The sequence below is a fragment of the Opisthorchis viverrini genome (assembly GCF_000715545.1).
Source record: "Opisthorchis viverrini unplaced genomic scaffold opera_v5_216, whole genome shotgun sequence".
Lineage (NCBI taxonomy): Eukaryota > Metazoa > Platyhelminthes > Trematoda > Opisthorchiida > Opisthorchiidae > Opisthorchis > Opisthorchis viverrini.
Genome location: NW_008751872.1, coordinates 572,180 through 588,415, shown reverse-complemented (window position 1 = coordinate 588,415; position 16,236 = coordinate 572,180). Strand labels below are relative to the sequence as shown.

At 44.0% G+C, this 16,236-nt stretch overlaps 1 protein-coding gene across 1 annotated transcript; it reads left to right on the top strand.

The window, feature by feature from the left end:
* Positions 1–330: 330 nt before the first annotated feature.
* On the top strand, positions 331–15,993 carry T265_08394 (hypothetical protein; the record flags this gene model as incomplete). Its single annotated transcript, XM_009174188.1, has 7 exons — positions 331–502; positions 2,393–2,603; positions 4,371–4,590; positions 6,646–6,798; positions 9,040–9,240; positions 12,545–12,824; positions 15,600–15,993. 7 exons carry the CDS (start codon positions 355–357, stop codon positions 15,971–15,973), a joined length of 1,587 nt encoding a protein of 528 aa, XP_009172452.1.
* Between the last annotated feature and the right edge of the window lie 243 nt (positions 15,994–16,236).

Genomic DNA, 16,236 nt, shown 5'->3' with positions numbered 1-16,236 from the left:
GATCGGAGTGTGCGGTTTTGGGGGCCGACCTTTTCTAGCCCGTCCTTCCTCGGGGGAAGGCAGCATCGTTGCTTCCATGAAAATGGACATGCTGGTCGCCTGGGGGAACACCTTACTGCCTTCACACTCCTGTCGCAGAGGACAGTACGACTTTACCCCCAGACTGCCTCATACCACGATTGCTCGATTGCTCTCAAAACCATCAGCAAAGAAAAGTGGGGCGGCCATAATGACTGTACAACATGTAAGCTTTTTCCATAGCTGAGGATGATGAAAAAGGTTCTCTTCGCACTTTCTTAGACCCTTTTTATCCTTTTTAGGATGCGCTAGCTGATAGTGCATTTGTATCATTCAATGATCGAGTTACCTGAACTGGAGGACCAGCTCATCCAACTACGTACTGAATCTCATGCAGAATTCAAAAGCACTCGCGATAAAACCTCCTCTAGGCGGAGAAGCCGCCGCAAACGTTCGAAGGGATCCAAGCAACCGTCACCTGCTGGTATGTATCTAGTACTGTTTTCGCATTCTGATTTTTTTTAATTGTCTAATAATTCTTAGTGGATTTTTTTCCATCCGTTAGAGTGCCGGACAGGCGGCTTCCTGTAATACGCATAGATCTTCCAATCAGCGGACGTTTTTTCTCACGTTTGACCAGCGCCCGGTATTCGGTATAATGTTCCCTTAGGGCTTAAATTTTTTCCGACCATGCCTTGGTCACTCTCAGCCAAGTCAATACCACATAATGGGTGCTGTGGGAAGTGATTTGTCAAGTTCATGTTCACCACAACTTCTCTCCGGATGATGTTTCAACCATGAGAACCTTTGGTTTACCGTCGCATTTTATCTTTAATTTGGACACTGACCTTTTGTTTGATCAGCTATAGTGATGCGATGTACATTCATATTCATTCTTGTTGCCACAATTTCAAGGTTTGGAAATGGGAATTCTTGATTACTTTTTGCGATGTTAGCCTACAATGCGTAAAATACCTGTTATCTCGCCGTCTCGTATGTTCAATGTCACCTTTTTCTTATCCGGACATTTGACTTCTGAATGCTGTTACTTGTTAGTACCGTGATGGGTGTCAAGATGGCTTAATACGTGAGTTCCTCCTTTTGATTGCCTCTGGTGGTTGAGCACGACTTAGTTCCGTGAACGCTAAACCTGTTCACCGACGTAGCCCTTATTAGCCACGCGTAAGGTAAACAGCCTCCCTAGGTAATACTTTACTGGCAGTGTTAGGAGAGCCTTGTGCTCTTCTTGTGGAGCGGTAAGCTTGAACGCCTTTTGGGCTCGATTTCAAGCATTGCACAGTGGATCCCGAATTTTGAACCTATACACTAGGGAGGTTACTTAATTTTGCACCATACGGACTGCAACTTACTATTAGTTCCACTGCATCTCCAGGGACGAACTTTGCTTGGAGAATACACCAACCTCTGGCTGCCTTGTCATGAGCTCGAGATGGCTCAGTGGTTCACCGGAAGGTCCGTGGTTCGAACCCCACCCCAACATCCTGACTACTTTCTGGGTTGGGCAACCTGACAGTATCTTAGCCATTGTGCTTCCTTCGGGTGGCGCGGCAGCTAGGCACCGAAGGGCTTTATGGCTGAACGGTATTATTGTATTTGTTGTGGCTCATCGTGGATCAGTTTCTTATCTTTTGATCACTCCGTCAAATAGCCAGGCAACCTTCATCAGGCTTCTATTCAGCTTCATTCACTGTACTATCTGGTCAACCCTTACGCTGTCCTGCGGCTTAGAGTGTGTGTCTTCCAACGTGAAAGTCACTGGTTCGCTCTCTTCACACGCATTTTTGAAGTTCCAGTTAATGTGAAATGTCGTATCTGGCTTGCAGCACGTATATCAACACACACCCACACACTATGCAACACACAACCACCAGCCCATCGTTACGCATCACTACGCTCCCCAACAACGCACTGGTGATGTCACATCGATTGGTGATGAAACGTTTGCAGTCAAATTACCTAGCCCGGCTAACAAGCCAACTACCATCTACGTTACCTGAGCTACCAGCATTTTCCTGTATAGAAAACAATGGTCAGTATGATCTGTCTTTGCCTTCTTACAGCCTACCTTGTGGCATTAAGGTTCGCTTTGTTTTGCCATTTGCGTACTAAGGAACAAAAGCTCGTAGTGTCTGATTTAAATAGGTCGCTGTCCCGTTAAGTCCCGTTATGTAATCACAAAATGGGCGCACTATCGTGCATCGTCTGTGATAACTATCACCGATTCCATCGTTAGATATTCCGATTTCTTATTTAATGAACTCACGTCCTGTTTACTTTTGGAAGCTACGTTTCACGTACCAATGCATCTCTTGCACGTTTTTCTTGATGCATCTACACTGTTACTCCATCCTAGGTATATCTATCGGAAACAACGCCACTGCCTCAAGCGAGGAAACCATTCAGCAATCGAATTTGAGACCACGAGGCTTTCAGAACTACAGGAATTGTTGTTTCTTGAATGTCTGCCTACAGACACTGTTACATATACCTTCAGTTGTTCGTCTTTTCCGGGAACTCTCAGCCAGCAATGCCGTAATTAAATCCGGTTCTCTATGCCAGCTTATGTAAGTGCTGTCACGTTGGCGTTTATTGCTGGTTATTTTCAACAACTGTTGTCTATCGTATTCGTCCGTTTTGTTCTAAGTCTTATTGAGATACTTGATTGTCATTTTAAAGTGAGGATTTCTCTCTCATCTCTTCTATTGTGTGCTATTTTCGGAACCCTATTGACGCATCCGGTTTGATCGAATATCTGAAGGCTTCTTATTCACTGTCGGCTAGCATTGAAACGTTCCTTCGTTAGGTATGAAGAACATGTGTCCTTTGGAGCTGTCGTATTTGGTGGGTTCCTTCGGTTGATCTCTCCAGGGTAGAACATCCGTATGTTTAGTATGTTGTTTGGATTGGCTACCGTATTAGTTCTCACCGTTAAAATTCCTTGATTCGAAACCATCTGAAGCGGGGGATAAACACAGAACCTTCAACACAAGTTTTCACGTGTAGCGGAAAGCTCAATGTCAAGTTTGTTACGTGCATCGGTGTATGTAGTTTGTTTGCTCCTTCAATTCGCAACGTGCTCTGCTTCTTTCAGTGAAAATATTCCGCGACTACCAAACATCTGTGGTTACTTTTTTCTGCAGAATCTTTGTGATTGGCAAACAAGTTTAGCCGTTTTGCACTATATGGTTCCCGAGGCATTATCACCGTCCTGTTGACATTATTTTAGTTCCTGTGGCTCCGAACCCCTGTAATTTCCAACAAATGTTTTTCTTACGCGAAGTACGCTTTCCACTTTGACCTCTTCTTTAGTATTCTTTTATCACGCTGAATTATTTGACAATATATCTTGTTGTCTGTTACCCTCCGTGGCTTCACAGAAATGCTTATCAAACTTCGTTTATAGCCCACGTATAATATGTTTACGCGCCACAGTTGATGAAATGATTTCAAGCGACATCTGCTGGTTTTCAGCTTTTGATGGTGCCATGAATGCTACCCGGTAGACCAAGCAACTCATGGTTAGCCGTGCATGCAATGAAACATGCCTTGGGTTTAACTTACCAGTGATGCAGTTCATAGGTGAAAGTGTACCTAAATCAAGCACCAGTACTTGGAACAACAACGGCTGTCTCAATACAATGACCTATTTGCGTACTAATTGGCGCTGGAATCGACCTATGAGCGCCATTGTTCACTTCAAACCATTCGGCTTCCTTCTGAGTGTGCTTCATGGCTGTGTGGTTCATCAGGCCACACTTTTTAGTTGTCTCCTTTATTCAGATAATCAGGTGATACCAGTCAAACGCTAGATTACTTTGTATCTTCCACCCTTATACCCATCCGGCCTTAATCAGATGAGGCAATACATATGTCATCTCGACGCAACTAGTATTCCTTCACTCAGCTGTAGGTTGCGTTTGTCCCTTGTTCATCAAGCATCCTGAGTAAATTAGCAACAGTCGTATCAGTGAAGGAACGTGATGACATTTTTGAACCTAAATGGCTACTTTAGAGTAGGCACGACATAGGGGCTCATAGGTTTACTAAGGATCATCTCTTTTTTATCTCTAGAGAAGAGAAGTGGGGATCGCACTCACCCGAAGGACTATGAACCTTCAGGACAAGTCCCTCCGGCAAACATGCCTTATTTGGTGTTACTGATGCTGAACTAATTACCCCTGTTTCTTCGGCTAATTCCCGGTGGTCTTTGGCTTACTTAACTCGGCTTGGGCACGGCTGCTGTTTTGGTGTTCACTCTCATTTAAGCATATTGTGATTTCATAGAAGTATTAGCCATCACTACCTTTTCATTTCTGTCTCTCCTGATTTAGGTTGGATTTATTCAAACAGTTTATACCGCTGCCGTCACCAGCGATGGCGAATAAACTCAACGCACCGGGTCAATCAGGACGAGTGGAACTGCGAAACGATGGGCCCACCACAGTGCGACGATCATCCATAACCCGGTTTGATTTGGGTCCGCCACTAGTGGCAGATGAACAGTTCCTCCGTCTTTTGGACCTAAGCGGAGGATCCCAGGAAGACGGAGCCGTAAGTTATTCGGCCGTTGCGTTGTTTGTTGCTCGCACGTTACGTAGAACACAACCGGATGGCGTGACCGTAAAGTTTATCTACGTTGAACTTAATTGAATCTGATTCATCGCACCAGGTTTCACTTGTACAACGATCACGATGGCGATTTCTATGATTAGTCTGAACAGCATTACCCAACTCATTGAGCAATCCGATCCTACTGTTTCATATTGGCGATGAACACACGCTTGATAAGAATTTCCACTAGTGCGAATAGACTGCACTTTCCTCAGTAGCCTCATTAATGGTAAGCAGCCTACCTTTGAAATGCAAGAAACTGGGTGATTTCGCCTTCCTTGAAGTAGTGTCTCGTATGGTAGCTCCATATATACAACTGATTTTGATGGATGTCGAAATCATTTGTATGTGTGGAGTCGTTGTGTCAACACATACCTAATACTTGGCATCAAAAATACGTTTTCCACACATTCAGAAGTCTACTCAACCACGCCACTCTTCACCTACAGTGATTTTTGTATCTCCATGGATTATTTATGATCTTCTGAGTCATGTTCACGGGACCGGTTTATTTAGACTTTTCCTAGTGGCTACCAGAAATCGAATATTTATATTTTGAAGTAGAAATTTATTGCCTGTCGGGACTGCTGGTTTTCTTCTGTTGGTGTCCTTTCACTTTATGGTATCAGTTTTCAGGTGATGACGAGAGCACAGAAAATATTGATTCCAAGATGAGGCCACAAATGAGATGATGACTGGTTGCACAAGTCCACGCACGTGTCTCAAATGCCAATTAGGATTGAAGTTTATTCACTTGGTCTCTCTGAGGCATCTGCTTCCAGTCTGTTTTGCGGTGTTTCTACCACTATTGTGGTTCCTAGAGCATTTTCTCCTTGTCACTTAGTATAAGCACCGCTTAACTACCAAAATGCCAGAACGCTTATTCAGTAGGAGGTTGTTGCTATTTCCCTCCTGTATTTTTATCCCGCTTGTCTGTAGTGCAGTCATTGCATCGACACGGGTTACCTTGTATACAGTGCACTGCTGCTGGGATATTATCAACAAGGGGGTACAGTGGCATCTACCCTGATGTCCTGTGTATCTGAGGTACCCCAGTGTTGGATTTAAGGATTGATTAGGCCCACAAAACTATCTTGATATCTAAATTAGCCTGGCCACACGGGTCTTAGGCCTGAACTATGGAGCTGACATTGTCGTTCTGAACAATAGCCTGGTGAAACTGCTGACGGTAACCGATCACATCAGTAAGTCTACATCACTCATCAGCTCCAGAAAGAAGAATAAATTTGTTGAAAAAAGATGCTCCATCCATACAGACCTCTCTCAATGGCACACGTCTAAGTCACTTCTTTCAGGTAGCTAAGATCCTTATTTGTACCGAATATTGGTTGGTACCAGGCTACTGTCCAGCTCAAATCAAATTGACTGCTGACGTCTTTGACGGTCCGAAAGGCAGTTAAAGTTTCCACAAGAGGTCTCACGCTTCAACGCACCATTCTCAATTTGTCCAACAACGAAACTGACAGTGGCTAGTGTACGTTCTTGATAGAATGGATACTTATTAATCCATCAGTGCATGCTTGCCTTGTCTAATGGGAAGGACATGTAAAAGCTCACACATTACCCTTATAACAGTCATTGATTGCCTCACGTTGCACATTTTCTGTGGAAATCGATGGCTGTCCTGAACTTGGCTTATTTTAGTCAACCCGGCGCCATGTGTGGAAGCTGTCCGGTACCGAATCGGAGCCATCCAACCATAGAGCGAAGTATTGGCTTATTTGATGTGCTTAACTCTGCGTTATCCCTCCTCCTTATTCAAACTGTGACTAACTTCGTGCGGCGAGCTGTTTCCACAACCAATACGCTGTTTTTGACATCTACGGTGCATCACACTATTCGAACTTGATATTCCAACTTTTGAAAACGGGCTCGGCCCTTCTTCTTCGTGGTCCTGATCTAAATGTTGAATTCGCTAAATAGGCACAATTTCTTTGACTTCAGTGTTATGTTACTTTCTTGCTGTCGTTTCAGGAATGTCTCACCCGTATGCTGTCACGCCTACATGAAGAGCTCGCTGCAGTGGACCAAACCGGCTGCAGTCCAACGGTAAATGGTATTGAGGACGACTTTTCCGATTGGATCATCACTGATCGTTCTGGCAAACGGCGTCCAGAAGCCAGAAAGGTTTGTTTTAAAGTTGACTTATTTCCATCTAACTGTTGTAGCAATCCGATGGGTTGGCTGTTGTGGTCAACTACAACATACCTTTCAGAACTACCACTGTCATACCTTTGTATAGGTAACACGTGGGTATTCAACATAAACGCCTATGTAGATGATACATAAACGAGTATTTTCGACTTCTATCCTAAATTTTGTGAATACGCCGTCCATTCGGGGCTCGTTAAATCATTTCTGACGTGAGAGAAAGTTGTCAATCGTTTGTCAGTCTTATACGATAAAAATATAAAGTGAGACTATCGACCCTTTACTTTTTATCGCCCTTTGCTAGCTCACGGAGGTTTGAAGCTGCTGAATTACGGAACTGCATAAGATGAGATTGGAATGACCGAATGGTACAAAGTGTGGTGTGCATGTTTAGGTCAGTTGCTTCCCAATAGATCAATGCCTGTCCACTACGAGAGAAAGAATAGTGGACTGTGCTGGTCGGGTGACCGAAAGATGTATACTTCTGGTAACCCGTGGGTGAGCTGTCTAAGCTAGATGAGCCGGTACCTGTTCACAGAATTTCATATGCTTCCTGTTTGTGGGTTCTAGCTTATTTGAAGACCGTAGGTTGCATAGTTTTTGGCACACCCGAGCTACCCAAATTCCACAACATTGCCTATTTTCTGCCTGTTTTTTAAATCTTTAGGATCGAAATGCATCCGGAGCGTTCGCTCACGGATATTGAGTATGCGGACGATATTGCTGTCCTGGATTCAGATCCTTCAAAAATGCAAACCATTTCACATAACTTAAATAACTCTACCGCACTGTTCGGCATGCGTTTCACACCTGTAAACTGTAAGGGTGGGATCAAACCTAAACGTCATGCTTTCAGACGAACCAGTCGACTTGGTTGATAAGTTTATTTGCTTGAACAGCGGTATAAGCTCCTGTGGACTGGCTGGAAGTGAGATTGCTTCTCATATCGGGAAGGTCAGGGTAGCTTTTACCAACCTGAATACCTGTGCGGCAGATGTGACGTTAATTAGTTTGTCAAGGGCGGAGTATACACTGCGGCAATGCTATCCGCAGTACTTTATGGGCTAGAGACGGTGCCTCTATGCGCATAGAACGTACTGGAGTTGTCAGTATTTGACTACCGGTGCCTCCGAAGCATTGGTCATGTCTGGTGGGAACATCGGATAAGCACCGCTGAGATATGAAAACGCTAACCAGTAAAGTCGGGTGGATAACTGCTGCCTCCTCGGGTGAGGATCCCGTAAATCAACTAACCAATGATTAAGGGAAACTGGCAGAAATGGCTCTGTCAGGCAGTGAGTGACGCTCTTGCGTGTCAAAACTATCGCCTTCAGCGCGTAGCTGTCCAGTTTCCTATTCCCTCAGAGCAATGTACACTGTGCACTAACCGACTATGCCATCGAGTCCTATGATTGGCTATAGCTCCCACGCTCCCATTTTCGGTGGTTGTAGCAGCTGGAAACAACCCCCGACATATGGTTTGTTGGTAATAGACTGACTGACTGAGTGATTAGCTGGGTATAATGTGCGCAAATTGTAAGCAGTTAACTCACGCGGACTACGTGACCTCCAATTCAAATAGGCAATCACTGGATACTAGCAATCGTTATAATAAATACCTCTTGCCAACCGAATGTAAATAATGGATTTTTATAAATTCGTCGTCCTTGAAACAGCATACGGAAAACTCATGTTGAACTTACTGACGGAGAATCGAACGCAGTTCCTTCAAGCATCATGATCTTATCCATCCGGCCTTCTTTCAACTTTCATATTATTTGAAATCAGTCGGAGAAGCACGAAGTACCGCTTACATTTGACAGTGTACTATCAAGTTGGACAAAGATGTTCGAACGGTTTGATTTTCTCGTGCTTTCTGGGAAACAAGTTGAATCGAGCAAAGTCAACTACCAAATCTGGAGATATTGTTTCGACGGCAGTCCGATAGTATGGGTATAGGGCTTTGCTTAATCTCAAATCCTGTCTTTTCGCTTGAATGAACCAGCTGGAATACCCATAAGGTTCCATGAACATTCACCATTTGATGGAGGATCAACGCATTAGCTTCAATGAGATTCCTGTTATTTAGATTAATTTGTCCTCTAAATCCTCCACCGAATAGATCTGTCTTTAGCATAACCTCAGTATATCGTCGTTTTGTTAATTTCAACGTTTACGTATTTTACTGCTGTCACGCTTTCGTTCTGTCTTCTCTAGACTATGCTTCAGGGTGGTCACAGTCGAATATCTGAATTGTTTTCCGGAGTCTTGATAGCGCGGTCCACTGTCAAGCACGGCAGAGTCCCCACACCTCGAAAACCAACCGGTGTGTCAGTCGATGAACTCACGCGTCAAGCCACTTGTGTTGCAACCAAAGAACCCTTCTTCATCCTACCTCTAGAAATAAATGACCCTAAGGTACGTTGAAGGATACCTTTGTGAGAATCCGAATACCGTTGGAGCGTGACGCTCAACCGGCTGCGAATAAGTCAGCACTACCAACTCTTATCTAAGATTCTCTACATGTTCCAAACTTTTTTATTTTCGCGATATCAGCGCAATATCTTTTAGTCCTATAAACGGTGTTTGAGCGCCTGCGGAGAGCTAGGTAGGTGTGTGTATAACTAACGTGTCAGGGAGTGTAGTATTGTAATTTCGTTTGAAAACGGTGGGTGTAATCACGTGCAGTTCATCGAGTAACAAGTTTTAACAACACGTGATAGACAGCTGAATGACTTATTCGCGCGAGGCTAGTATCAGCGTTACTAATGTTGGCTTGCTATTATGTGATTACAGTTACTAATTCTGAGCGTTTCAACTTTGTCCCTCCTCCGACCGCTTCTCTCCCAATGACGAAATGAATACAACGTCGTTATGTATGACGAAGCGGATCGGTCTGTAACTAATGCATATGTGTCTGTCTGTTTTTGCGTGGAGCACCTTGGCTATACAGTGCTGTGTCTAGCGTATAACATTTCACTTGGGTGTGGATCCAATAATCTGTAGAACTTATGGAATGACATCCTTTCACAGTAGCGAGTTAATACCTTTCTTTTGACGGCTTTGCGCAGACAAGTCCCATTAGCCTCACAGAGTCGCTGTAGCATTTAAACTAGTCTCCTAAAGTAAAGGGGAATCAATACCTGAAAATGAGCTACTGGGTCGCTTTTTCTTTACTGTCGTAGCACGTCATCCCAATTCCGAAACGTCCTCATCCTCACTTCTGAAAGTCAAGCATTTGATTGCGTTCGAATTCATTTGGTCACAGCACTCCGTATAGATCAACCATGTTTCATGGAACACCGCTTTTAGTAAACACCACCAACCTACTGATTTAGGTAAAATAAAAGTAATCATTCAGCTGTAACACTTTCGGTGCCTCTAGCTGCCATGCAACCCGAAGGAAAACGAGGGCCGGAATACTGCTAGACAGAAATCGAGATGTAGAGGTCGTGTTCGAACCACAAACCTCTAACCACTAAGCTATCTCGACCTACACCAGGTCGAAACGAGGGCCGGAATACTGCTAGACAGAAATCGAGATGTAGAGGTCGTGTTCGAACCACAAACCTCTAACCACTAAGCTATCTCGACCTACACCAGGTCGAAATCCCATGAGGCCCCAATCAAGACAATTAATGGGACGCTTTCTTCACTCATATTGTATTTTGTGGATCAATTTGCCCGAATTGAGTAGGATCAGTGTCAGCTAGTACCTCAGTGCAAGTAACCGTCGAAGAAGTTGTATTCAACGTACCCATTCAGTGGTGTCAAGATGGGCTGTTGCTCTAGCTGATAACAGTGGGGCGCATTCCCCAATCACCCGTGTCTTCATTACCTCCCTTTCACCCTGGAGACCGGGAGAAGTACTACACGGATAACAGTATCGTCGTCACATCACCAGATTTTTGCTTATTTTCACAGATAAACCCATTCTCATATCAAACTTTCTTCGCCTGTCGATTGAATCTCACATGAGAACTCTTATCGCTTATTGTGACCAGGAAAATAAACATTCAGTTCGTTTCATGTTTCACGGCAATCGAGTCAAGTATCAGGGCATTTGATGTTAGCATCTTTAGTCTCGATCTTCAGTATTTCTCCTTTTTCGTCCCATAGGCTTTATTCATATTCTGTTGCTGAGCCACACACTCTGTCCTTCTACCATATGTTTCCCACCAAGGACACGTCGATTTCAGCCGGTTCGTGAAGGATGAGGAGAATGAGAAAAAGACGGCCCAATGCGAGCGATGATGAAGTAACCAGTTCATAGCACGTGATCGCTTTATGTAGAGATGCCATGGGTGATGGGACTGGGTTGTATCTTTCAAGATGGCTACCAATTACTATTCTGCGTCTCAGAATTAATGCCCAGAGAGGTACCATTTGCTAGCACAGCTGAGCCAAAGGTTCCATGCTTCGTTAGTGGGTCCTATAGATCTAACATACTAACCGTAAGCTATGAGTCAACCGTAATTTGGTTCCAAGTGCTACCGTTTCGCTCATCAATATCAGGAAGAATGATGAGAGGACATGCATTCATTGGAACTAACGACCGAGCGAGTTCGTTCGGTTTTTATCATGAACCCACAATTGGGTCAAAGAATACCCTCTTGTATATGACCGAGCTGGAAGACCTCTACCCATCAGGCCATCCAGTTACACATGGACTACCTATTCCAACTACTGTAGTCCATGGAGTGAATATCTCATGGTTGACATGTTCTTTCAAAAAGCATCCGACACATCCCAGCCCTATTTTTCCTATCGCTCTACCCTACTTGAACAATGCTTCCTAGTTTCTAATCGTTAGACATGGGAATTCTCGGTCTTCCGTCGATGTTCAGAGTCCACGTCTCTGACACAACAGTAGTAGACACACAGTAGACACAACAGTAACCTACCTTCGACAGACGTGCTGATGTCACATCAACTCCACAGACGTCGCAGGTTTGCAAAATATCCGGTCATCCGGATTCGACAAGTAGCTTCGTTTTTCATTGGCTTACCACCACCTACACAACAAACGAGGTAGATGAGTTATCCCACGATATCAGGTGGGCGATTTTTTGGTGTGCGATTCGGGTTTGATCCTATTCATTCTAGCATTTGCACTTTTGAGACGTGGAACACACTTCAAACTGCATGGTGGAATTATTCAGGTTATGAAAAGTTAGTTGCGCTCCTGATTGATCGCAAGCGTGAAACATAGTATCATGGGGGACCTCTCAAACCTTGGTACTGTACCGAGGCGGCGCATCAATAGCGACGCTGATGCAGTTGAGTAATAACGGATCACACTAGAACATAATGTTAGCGGACCGCACCTTTAGCCTCACCTAACCGATGAACCGGAAGAAGGACAAAACCGATCGTCCGCAGGGAGGAAGTTTTCAGTAGCCTCATGAATAGTGTTTCGTCAAAAAATAATAATAGTCGTTCGGCTTCGACATTGTCAGCGTAGCTGCCGTGCGACACGAAGGAATCACAAAGACAGATACAGCTTGATTGCCTCGGCCTAGGCGGAAACAATCAAGAAGCACAGTCAGGTTCGAATCGTGGCCCTACTTGTCAATGAGGGTATGTGACGATGGTGCTGTGAAACAGTTATATCACATCTTGGCCTCAAACTATATATGAATTTCAGAGTACCTTCTTACTATATGTATTCACAGCTAGTAGTGTTTGTTTTCCATGTGTCCACTTTCGTTTTTCCTTCTAGGTGACTGGGATAGATTCTTCTCTCATTCGCTTGACCGAAGTTGAATCGGTGTCCGACTATCAAGATGTCACCACGGGGTTAGCTTCTAATGTGAACCGTCGCTTGGGGATAGATCGAATTCCTCCTTATTTGCTGCTCCAGCTAAAGCGGTTTTCTTATACCTGTGGCTCTACAGGACTCCATACTGGGAATTCTACTAGCAGTTCGCAGTCAGGTTCATGGACTATCGGGAAATCGCTCAAACTTATCAATGTCCCTCCGGAGCTTATCATTCCTGCAAGTATGTTCACACATTCATGTTCATTCTGGATACATTGTTTTGGAGCATATGCGTGTGTTCTGCTGGGCTTTCTAATCCCTCCTCCAGTTCCCACTTATGTATTCTCTGAACAGAATTCCGTGACATCGTCCTTCGCGTATGCTTCCCTTACCTTCTAATCCTGTGTGATTATCTCATTACCGTTCCGACCGTTCGGTCGATCCATTTTTTTACCCTGAGGTTTTTTTATTTCAAAAAACTGACTCATTAGTTCATTTATATGACCTAGCAGTTCCTTATCGTTCATGTAGAACCCTATTTTTTCATGCTGTTGTTGTGTTACCAAACTGCACAGAACTTGGCATGTTTTAATCTTTGCACCCTGCGCTCGTCTGCTTTTACCTGATATTCAGTCATTTTCGAGTGTCAGGTTATGGTCACATCTTTCACATCCCAAACGCTAATGATTACGTGACGTCCAAGTCCCGCTTTCGACAGTAATTTTGCTTCCCGTAGTGGTGATGATGCTGGTGTAAAATTGTCATGCATTAAATGATGCAGCTATCATCCGAGGAGAATACTCACACAATCGCAAATTTCCATGGTTCACGACCCATCGCTTAACGTGTTAATTTCCCTCTAAAAAGGCGGCAAACTCAGTTGCTGTGATGCCTTTGCTTAGAGACTGAACTGTGCGGCGACTCAGAAACCATCGAGCTATACTGGATGTTGTCAGTGGAGCGTCCACAGTACTCTTCTGCCTGTGTGATCAGTGAAGAGCTCAATCTGTGATCTGTCCTCTGGATAACTTATAGGAAAATTAGGGTGCACTGGATTACAGCACAACAATGTCCGGTTAACGTTTAATTCAGAAATATAGATAGTGCAATCCACTTGCTACCAACTTAACTTGTGTATGCTAAAACCCGGGTCTTACATGGTCTTCTCATTAAAAAAAATTATATATTACGAAACTGACGGACACTTCTCGGTTAGAATCGGTCGATGTGCCAAATTATTGATCTGTGTTGTTTTACGAAGAAAACGGTTTAGTCAGCTCCTTGGTTGTGAGAACCAAGATCTACCAGTCCGACAACCTAGGACCTGAGGTACAAGTTCGGAAAGAAACTTCCAAACGGATTGATTATTCTGACACGGATGTGAGTGTTTGAGGAAAGACTAATGGTCCCGGTAAAAGAGAGCGCTATTTATCCAACTGCCATTTAAAAATAGTGAAGTCATAAGCATTTAGTTTTTGTGAGCACCAGTAGTGTTTTCTTGTCTCAAAATTACTGGCTATTCTTGCTAGATATCTCATACTTTAACGTTTCAGTTTCACTTAGCGAAGCAGGTCAGGATAAACTACAGAGCCTGCTGACGAAACACCTGCAACTCTTGTGTTAGTATCTCTCTTAACTCACTTTACTGCGCAGGTGAACACGACCTCGAGCTGAAGCTCCTTCATTCTCTTGGATAGCGGTAAACAACTGTCTAGGAACCTTTCTGATGCTCACTTGCGATGCTGCAACTGTGTTCCAGCATTGCATTCTTGACATTTTTAGACGGACATACTCGTAGGCCGGGTGATTCTTCAAGCCAAGTGTGGTGAGGTAGTGTAACAGCCATCATCAAAAACAGCAACATCAGTGCTGACACTGATGCTTCACTACCGTGCAATAGTAGTGCTTATACTATCCATTGTTGCTAATGAAAGCCTAAGTCAATATCGTAGAGCTTTTGTACCATGATGTGGAGTAAATTAGCCCTTTCTGGAGCTATAAGGTGCTTCTTGTTCGGTTTGGGGAGGTGGCGTCGGGAAAAGTCCTGTCAAAATCGTCTGCCCAAAGGATGTTCCCCTCAGGATTTCTCGTGGAGGATTCCTGTAAAAATTTTTGCTAACGACGTTTCCCGTAACCACATCCCCTCTGATATGAGCCACCGCGTCAGGCGCTAACGATTATTGAAGACAAACTGCCACGCATCTGCATGTGGGAAGAGCACTCTACTCGTATGGTAATGCCTTTTTTATCTGTGCATGTGTACACATGAGCACGATTCCAGTATCACTGTGCAACTAAATTTGGACGAATGATGAACGTCAGTCTGTTATGTGGACCTTTCTACTCATGCGGAAAATATGCTCATTCGTATTAGGCCGTATTATAATGGGGTTGTTCATCAGGGACGTTTTTGGTTGAGACGCAGTGAAATAAATGCCAGTGTGTTGCTGTGATCATCTGAATAGTGCACTCCATCCTCAACTCTTGGCATTTATAGGATAAGAAAACGTGTAAAAAGCAGTCTTTTTGGCTCATATTTCTCTATACTACGATGTCGTGTTTTTTTGTTGGAAAAAAAAACTATTCACCCAAATCAGCTATGATTTCTTCATTGTCCAACGAGTCAGAACATAGGGCCACATCCTTAGAATTTATGGCCAAAGTAACCGTACAGGAAACGTCTTTTCGATTGTTGAAAGCTACTCTAGGGTGTGAAGTTTGTTTTGCCTAAGGTCTGTGTGGGCGAATCCTGAGTCCCCCAGATCTTTGCAACCGCAAACTAATTTTCAGGGTGTCCCCCAATGTGATTGTTTCAAAGCCAGTGGGGTGATATTATCACCGAACCATGCACTACATATTCAACCTGTACATTGTGAAACAGGCTGGGAGTTCAGCGACAACATATCTAGTGGGGAACTCTTCATAATCGATTACGTGTTATTTCAGACGCTACACCCACAGCTTTCTCTCCGTTTCCCGGATAATTCCGTTTTATTTTTTCTGACTTTCATAACAGAACTCTTGAATCACGAAATTTCGTTCACCATGGACGAACGACGGTATCGGCTTCGGGCTGTAATTTTCCATGTGGGTGAAACTGCAGCATCTGGTCACTACACAGTAGCAGTCCGATGGGAGGACGACTGCGTTGCGACAGCTGGTCACCCTAGCTCACCACTCAGTTTCCTGTATCTTGATGACATTCGAGCATGTGTTGTCACGGGTGTGGAGTCTGTCCGTTTACTGCTCTCTACTCATCGTCCGTTGGATGCGAACGCTTGCATTTTTCACCCGTTGTCGAAAGATATGGCAAAAGATATCACGAAACAGCCAAGGACACCCTACGTTCTTGTTTATGAATCTGTTGCTTACTTGTTGAATAACAACTGAATAAACCTTTTGTACTGATGTGACTTGCTGTTTTCCTTATTCATTTGGTGATCAACATACTGTGTATTGACAGTCAGTTGCTTTTCACTGTACTGGCTTTCATTGGAGGTCTTGAAAATACATTAATGTCGGCTGATGATGCTCATGGTCAACTACCGAGGTAGAGGGCAGTATGCAATGCGCGTTTAAGCTTCAGACCCGCCTTGTGACGAGTTTGCTAGCGGTACTTGAGCTTGTTGCTCTTTCGTTGTTGCCCCCTTTAA